Source organism: Homarus americanus, unplaced genomic scaffold (genome assembly GCF_018991925.1).
Source record: "Homarus americanus isolate GMGI-L3 unplaced genomic scaffold, GMGI_Hamer_2.0 scaffold11022, whole genome shotgun sequence".
Classification (NCBI taxonomy): Eukaryota; Metazoa; Arthropoda; class Malacostraca; order Decapoda; family Nephropidae; genus Homarus; species Homarus americanus.
In genome coordinates, this window is record NW_024737068.1 from 288,031 (window position 1) to 296,734 (window position 8,704).

The 8,704-nt window shown below is 35.8% G+C and overlaps 1 protein-coding gene across 2 annotated transcripts in view; it reads right to left on the reverse strand.

The window, feature by feature from the left end:
• Nucleotides 1–626: 626 nt before the first annotated feature.
• Nucleotides 627–8,704, reverse strand: part of LOC121872869 (two pore calcium channel protein 1-like) — a 20,917-nt gene continuing 12,839 nt past the window's right edge. For both annotated transcript variants that reach the window (XM_042375928.1, XM_042375929.1), the window contains 7 exons: nucleotides 7,420–7,539; nucleotides 7,124–7,292; nucleotides 6,720–6,890; nucleotides 5,932–6,080; nucleotides 5,473–5,628; nucleotides 4,502–4,617; nucleotides 627–4,264 (listed from right to left, as the gene is read on the reverse strand). In XM_042375928.1, the coding sequence (XP_042231862.1) occupies nucleotides 3,980–4,264; nucleotides 4,502–4,617; nucleotides 5,473–5,628; nucleotides 5,932–6,080; nucleotides 6,720–6,890; nucleotides 7,124–7,292; nucleotides 7,420–7,539 (1,166 nt within the window). In that variant the 3' untranslated portion in view covers nucleotides 627–3,979. The remainder of the gene's footprint in view (nucleotides 4,265–4,501; nucleotides 4,618–5,472; nucleotides 5,629–5,931; nucleotides 6,081–6,719; nucleotides 6,891–7,123; nucleotides 7,293–7,419; nucleotides 7,540–8,704) is intronic.

Genomic DNA, 8,704 nt, shown 5'->3' on the forward strand with positions numbered 1-8,704 from the left:
ATCACTATCCACCACAGAGGCTTGCAGGGCCTCTTTGTCAAATCCCTCAAAGTCCATATAAGTCCATATCTTCACTATCATTATCACTATCACTGACTTGGGCCAGCTGTGGCGGGTGAAGAACTCGGTAATGTTTTGATGACTGGGCGACCTTATGCGCACCCTGCTCGCGCTGCTCTCCGCGTAAAAGGGTACACGCACCGCGGAAAGTGAGCATTCCGGTTTCGGCAGGGTACCGCATAAACTTGGAAAAACGTAATGTGGGACCGCTTAAAGCGAGGGTTGACTGTATACTACAACAGTCACACACTGGCTATCTTATGAATTGGACTTAGATCTGACAAGACATGAATGATATATCATCCAAAATACGGTGTCTCCTGAATGATCCAGATGACCAACTTCAAGTCACGATTTATGTTGCATGTTTTATAAATCTTAAAGGCCCAATATCACAATTGACTGAAAATCTTAAAATGTATCAATATTTTTACATCTCTAATACATTATAATGTACTGTACAATAGAATATATCCAAATATTGTATACATAATTTAAAAATCACATAATATATAAATATCTACATATCTAATATTACTCCCATGCAAAATATTGGTGAGGCCTGAAGAACAATTTGCTTATTAACCTTTTTTTTTTATTCCTTCAAATGCTGAACTGAAGATCTAATAACACTGGTGACAGCTATTGCTTGAAGAAATTACTTTGGCTTGGCTATCTCAAATGTGAAGCAGTCACCAACCGCTTGCACTATAAAAAATAACAATGTTACATTTTATGCAGGTTACAACCTTGATCATTTTGAGATGTATCAAACCAACTGAGATCTTTCAACTAATCCATGATTTGTACAAAAATATAATATTCTAACAATCATTTTCAACAAGTTCTTGAAACAACTGACAGCTTCCACAACAATATCACTAACAGTTTGGGATAAAATGACAACAAAAATTATCAAATGGTCTATCTTTAACATACACGTATATACAGTATACAAACATACATACACATACACACACTAAATGTTCTCATATCAATCAGTTATAAATTAATATCATATTTGGACTAAACATCAGGAGCTATAAAAAGTTTTATGTTTGGAAGAATCTTAAAAAGGTTTTCATGTTCCATTCAGTAACTACTACACTCTTGGCACTATGGAATCCTTAATATAGTCACCTGTATGGTAAATTATTATAGCTTTATACATATAAAAATACCATTTATCGGAATTGTATTTCATTACAATTTCATGTCATACAACCTTATATCTATAAGAATAAGTGTAACAGCCTCCTACACATATCCAGTGTCCTGTACCATTTAATGGACAATCCTAACAGGATGAGTCTGAGTAAAACACCCCAGAGGGGTAAGAAGCCTTTTCTCCACATTATAAGTAAGCCTGAAATTAATGCAAATTTCATGTCAAGTATGTGCTGCCATCTAATCAAATGATTTTCTATAACTTGTGAGTTTATCACAACACAACATATCAAAAATCTTTCCTTATATTTCTGTTTTCTATTTAATTTTCATGAAAGTCAGTAAAATATTTGTTACTCCAGTAAACTGAAGAGTAGACTTAAAAGACTATACAAACTTGGCTTTATGAATAGGGTGACTGTATGGATGGCAATGAATAAAATGTGGAAAAAAAAAACATGTCTTTGGACTCCTCTAACTTCAGTAACAGGTCTTGTATTATAAAACCTGATCATGAGTGTGGCATTTGGCAATACAATGACAAGTTCTACATCAAAAAATATTTTGGTGCAGTTAAGATGACAAAGGAATCAAATGGTGACTAATTGCTTCACAACCAATTGTTACAAAGCCACCTTCTCCATGATGCTGCTGCACAACCAACCACTGTACAAAAAACTGTACCACAACCACTGGCAGGAGGTCCATGAAGTTCATTATTTAGAGTTGTGAATAACAATGATAAATGCTCGGATATTCACTATCATGTCTGAGATCTTAGTTTAGAAAGAAGCTAAACCTGTAACAAAATATGAACTGTTTACTCTGATCTCTGCCACTCTACAATTCTCTGTATGTAATGTCTCTTATCAGACACAGCAAAATCTTGAATACTTTCCTATGGTCATGAGTGTGAACAGGGCATAAATATTGGCACTAGAACATAGCAGAGTTCAATCAGAATAGTAACTGCTGCATACAGTATATGTTAAAGTTGTACTAATTTGAACTGACTTTTCCAATAAAGGCTGTGCTTAAAAGTGTGTACAGCTGAACAACCCATATAAATAACTGGACCTCCATACAAGAAATTCTTGGAAGAAAGATAAAACACAAATGCTTAATGCTAAAGACAAAAATTACTGAAAAGGAAAAAATACACTTCAAAAGATAATACTTACAGACAAAAACAGCACGAAAACTGAAGGAGGAGTTATGAGGATGAAGAAGATTGGCCTTGTTTAGTCTGCTATGAACCATATGCAATTAGCAGGTCTGGGGAAAGATGGATGACTCCTTTGCCAGTCACCTCTGAGCTCATTAACAAGTGTACAACAGGTGACAGTAACATGGTTTCAGAACATTGAATAAAAAGATGATAAGTGAGTTCTAGTTCCTAATTTAAACTTCTATTCTTGAATTAAAATTTCATACATAACAAACTATAGCCTCATATTCACAATTTGTTTCCATATGGTACTGCATAATTGTGTCATATACATTTTCAGTTCTTATGGTTTCAACAAAGCAAATCAATATGGTATGTTGTTTCCTATATGTCTGATGGAAAACCAAAATAGGGAATATCCGGTAAAGAATACAAATGTGGGTGAGCAAAAGAGGAAGAATGTAACTTATGTAATGATACCTTAGAGGTCAATTCTTGGATATTTATTATGGAGGAATCTTAGAAGAGATATAAACCTCCATATATTTTCTTGTTGATTTATCCTGATAAAATGATTTGTATGACAATTCTAATATTGCACTGATAGATGACAGGTAATCGGATGTGACTGTAGGCAACACTACTAAGGCAGGAAGCTTGGGGTGGGGGGGGAATTGATAAATAAAAGAAGAGCTGATTCTGAAATCCCATTTTATGGTTGGCCCTAGGACTTGGAAACCTTTGAATCCTGAGTTGTTAATGCAGGTTGACTCTTGGCATTGGAGACTGGTATAAACAGTGCTACCAAGTCTAAAATCTGACACAAGAAATCATGCTGCTAGGTGTAATGGTCACACCAATCACAATGACCCAACATAACAGTTTCTAATAAAAGGGTCCACTCAACCTTACATTTCCTCCTGTGGTGCAATCCTGGAAGTTATAATCCAGATTTTAGGGAACTCGGCACAGTTTAACAAGGTGAAAGACTCACACAAAGCCATAAACATTGAGAACTGTGTGGATCAATCCAATACTTCACTATTGCTCGCAACAAATACAAAACACTGTATCTCAGTGTCCCTGTTGGGGTGAAGGAGATCCAGGTACTGTACCAGGGATCTGTCCAGAGAGCATAAAGTCTAAACTGGAACTGAATTAGTGGACCCAGGACAATCCCAATATGACTGGCCAGGATGAAGGTTGACTTTGCATGTTAGCTGATGATTCATTACTCCTCACCTTAATGGTGGCTTTTGTTCCAAAGAATCCTTTTAGGGACCAGGTTGAGACAGAGAAGCATAACTAATCTTTGTCTGTGATGTCATATGATTAATGCAGGTTTACAACTCAGGACTCAGAGCTATAATTCACGAGTTGTCCAAAGGTGCCAGTCAAATAAATAAAGAATTACTTATCAAAATAGATAAGAAACTGCTGACAATTATATATAAGCATTAAACAAAATATATATAAAGAAATTCTCTGAGAAATGGGGAATCTTCCAGAAGGGAGGCTTCTTACCCCTACTTACCATACTTGAGGAAATTTGGTATAAAAGTACAGTCAAATGAAAATTTTAAGTCAGCAGAATGATATTTCATTTCTTTGGGTCTCGGTGGAAGTGTTTGGATTAAGGGCACCATAAAATGAAGGTGGAGTTTGTTGCGAGGTTTCATGCACCGATGGAGAGCTTATGGGTACAGAATCTGTGTGTTGTCTTATTACTGCTTGAGGAGCTGGCAACCCTGGGCTATCCTGATACTCTCTGTCAGCCTCTACCAACCAACCGGGAATTTCCTCTTGATACATACGACGCTGCAGAACATCTCGCGTCCTCCTCCGCATACCCTCATACCTGACAACTCCCTAGACAGAACAAGAAAATTTTAAAATACACAAATAAATATACAGATGCAGGTTGTCATGCACAGCACCAGCACAACAGATATATGAAACACTTACACAACTTGGACTAAACAATGTAAGTAATAAAACAATAGACTTATGAACAAAACCTGTACTGGTGTCTCTGTGATGGCTTTTATCATTCATATCACAAACTGTACTTACCACTTTACAAGAGAATAAATGTGTCTACCTTACCTGGGTTTCAAGATCTCTGGCATACTGTTGGAGAGTGGGAGTATCCACTGCACCACTGTATACAAATCGCAATTCTTCTTTTGTTAGGTCCATACTGATAAATACATTTTCTTCATCTGAAAAAATTAGTCACATTTCTTTCCTAGTTTTATTTGTTGTCATAAATTTCCTAGATATGTCAGTAACTACAAGTCAATCCTTCAACAAAAATGAACTAAAGCAGGTATTAAGTCATAAGGTGAGGTGAAAGGGAGAAAATTTATTATAAGCTGCATAAACCCAACTGGTCACAAGATCCACCTGGAACTAGGACAAAGAAATAGTTTTAAAGGCTGCTGAAAACCATACAGTCCACCAACACAGCAAATTCATCCATATATCTAGAGACAAACACTCTTACAGACACCCATCTTCCTCATTCATGGGTGGACTTTGTATGTTATCATGGAGGAAGGCTAAAGAAGATGCCACTCCCCATAGGTCATGTAAACAAGGGATTAGTAAAGCAAATGTAAAAACTCTTTCATCACAATAACACATATCTATATTAGAACACACACACACAGGACTGCATAGAAGATGGTCTACCCTGAGGTGAAATGTTCAAAATACATTAGAGGAAACAAGAGACGCAGGGAAAGCAAGGAGGAGGCCTAATAAAGGTAGCCAGGTGACTGAAACTGACGGGTTGCTGAGATATGTGTGTGTTAGCACAACTGTGTAAACTCTCAGCTTTCACCTACTTGGCAACTGATATCTCCAAGTACCCACTCTATTGGTGGCTACAGTTGTGTTGAGAGAGATAAAATACTCTCTGGAACATCTAGAATTTAATCTCATTCATACATGTTTGGGATCCTGGAAATCCTTTGTCAAACTGTAGCCTTGTTGACTGCAAATAAGTCATCCCATCCACTGCATAAATTATGCTATCTTACTGTATTTCTGTCAATCTATGTTACCATAATTACCTCTGTCCTTATCGCCCTGCACAGTCTGATTGTACTCCATGCGGAAGGTAAAGGCCTCCAAGATGAAGGCCACCACAACAGACATGACAACCATCATCACCAAGTAGAACAGCATGAAATACAGCCTGGACCACTCATTAGTTACTGCTGCATAACCTGACAACATCAAGAAAATTGTGCTAAGAAAGAGAAGTTATGTCAAGGAACATTTAGTTTTAGATACTCCTGTGCTTATAATGACTAACTGATGTATTGTTTCTCAAACCATACAATAAGGCCCCAGGATTTCTATCCCAATATATTCTTCGTATTAATATTCTCACTTAACCTAACCTTACCTGTATAATAAAGTAAAGAAACAAAAGAGGCATCAGTTAATTGATTTTAATGCATAGACAATTAATATCCTGAAGTTTGTTAATTTCAACTGGCATTTTTGAGGCCCCATCATGACTTTACCTTCCATGATGATGAACCAGTTGTTGACTACTGTCAGTTCAAACAATGTGACTCCAGCAATGAAGATGTTATCAAAGTTGTTGAGATAATAATAGTTCACATAAACTGTAGTGTTGTCATCCTTGTAGAACTGCTCCACTGTTGTGTTCCTGTAGTGTAATAACAATAATAACATTTATTACCATTTACCAATTAAAGGTTACTATTACTCACATTAATTACAGTAAACTACTTTCCTAATATCAACAGTCTGCATTCAGTCACAGCCAATTCATGATGACTCAGATATAAATAATTTTGACAGGTACTATTTAGGCAACGTCACCAAAGCAACACCTCTACTGAGCGTGCTAAGAACTACATAGGAAATTTACTGCCACATTATTGAAGAAGCTCAAGTAGATGACGATACACAACACCTCTATGATTCGGGCAGACACAGACAATTATGAAGACCAGTATGCACAATCAAATAATAAAATCTTACTTTACTGTACATATAAACTTTGAAAAGTAATATGTTTAACCAAATAAAACAATATGATGGAAGTACTGTACTGCACTGTATAATATCTTCTACTCGACCAAAAACAATAAATTTCTTCTCACATACCTACTCAAGATGTAAAATGTCCAATAAGTATTACCTTTATTTTATCATACCTTTATTTCTTGACTTTAAACCAGGGCAACACACTGAGTCTATAAGACTGGGTGACTGATAATTATTATTCAACAACACACTTCTCCACCCACCATTAGAACACGATCAACAGCGGTACACTCACACACAACAATTCTTCATGTCATATTTGGAGAACATTTCCATCCCTATGATGGCAAAGAAGTAGTAGGTGATGATGATGACCACAATGGCTGAAATGACTCGTGGGGTGAGGATGACCAAGGTCTGGAAGACGTCTCTGTAACGCTTTCTCATCCTGAACAGTCGGAGGAGCCTGTAAATATCCACATAGTTCAGTGAAACATTATTATTTTTTCATTTGTAAAGTATTCATAACTTAAGCATTGAAATAAATAAGGGGGACAGAAAAAAAAATTATAGAATTCAATACAAAAAGAAAATGGAACAAGATAAGACAATGGGATAGACTGAATGAAAATAAGAATATGAAAGACTGCATAAAACGTACATATAGTTTGTGAACAAAAAACTTTAAAAATATCTTACCTCAGCGGCCTAAGTATAACAACGTAGAAGAAGGAATTGTCAAACTGCTCTGCGATGATGCCAGACATTGATAACACAGTGACAATGAAGTCATAGATGTTCCAACCAGAGTAGAAATATCGCTTAAATCCCAGCCCAATCATTTTTATAATGGCCTCCATACCATAAACTGAAACATATAAAATAAGGTTCAAGACATTATTTCATGTTTATGGTTTCTGATCATTAACCAGCAATTGACAATTTCTTTCTTTAATCCAGCAACTTCATTATGGTAAAGGGAAACAAACACGTACATGCTACAAAAATTATCTGGTCCCAGGTTACGTGAAGGTCGTGTGTGATGGGCTGCCCGCTAGCTGACAGTAGAATGGTGCTAACTAAGAGGGTCAGTGCATTCACCACAATTACTGCATCTATGGAAAGAAAACAGAAATTAGTTAATGAATCTCCATCAATGAACCTTTATACATATACTGTACCTTATAAGTCATGATACTACTAAGAGCATTTAGCCATACTACCCTACAGTGACAATGTCAGTTATGATATACAAATGTTTTGGTTGTCATAAGAAAGGACACTTATATCAATACTACTTTTCTATTATTTGAGGACTTTCCACACAATAATCCAGTGTGTACAGGATCATGACCAACCACACTTGTTCTAATTCTTTCATTCTTATTGCTGTAAAAATATATAAGTTCTTTTATGATGTTCCCTTTCCACAACAGACCCTCGAGGTAACGGACTTTTCTCTCCACATAGTCCATTAAATTGAGGTTTCACTCGCTGTTTTTCACATTCTACTCCCTCAACTGTTCCTTCTCAATTATTACAATACTTTTTATTCTTGGTATCCTATTCATCCATCCTATTGTCTTCAGGCACAATCTTTCTGTAGGTATTAATAAGCTTCTTCCTCTTGCATCCTGAACGAACCCAAACTTTCCAACCATATGAATGTGTTGGCTCAGTAACTCCCCTGTAGAGTACATTCCCCATTCTTGCTTCCTTTGGTAGTCACACCATTCTCTCTCTCTGTCTCTCTCTATAGATTTTTCTAGTCTCCAATTACATTCTTTCTTTCTATTACTCTGTGGCTCAATTTACTCCTATTTGTTCCATTCTCTTAACACATTCATCCCTAGATATCTCTGAGAGAGAGAGAGAGAGAGAGAGAGAGAGAGAGAGAGAGAGAGAGAGAATATATATATATATATATATATATATATATATATATATATATATATATATATATATATATATATATATATATATATATATATATATATATATATATATATATATATATATATATATATATATATATATATATATATATATATATATATATATATATATATATATATATACACAGTCAACCCTCACTTTACGCGGTTAATGTAACCCACAGGGTACCGCGGAAAGTGAGAAACGCGTAAAGTGAATAACATAACATATGGGATTAATTGAAATAGAGACCGGGCCGACCCCCAAACTCCACTTTTTGACGACACACAACTATGTTGTAGTAAAAATATGATCTTAACTTTATGATGGTATGCACACACAATT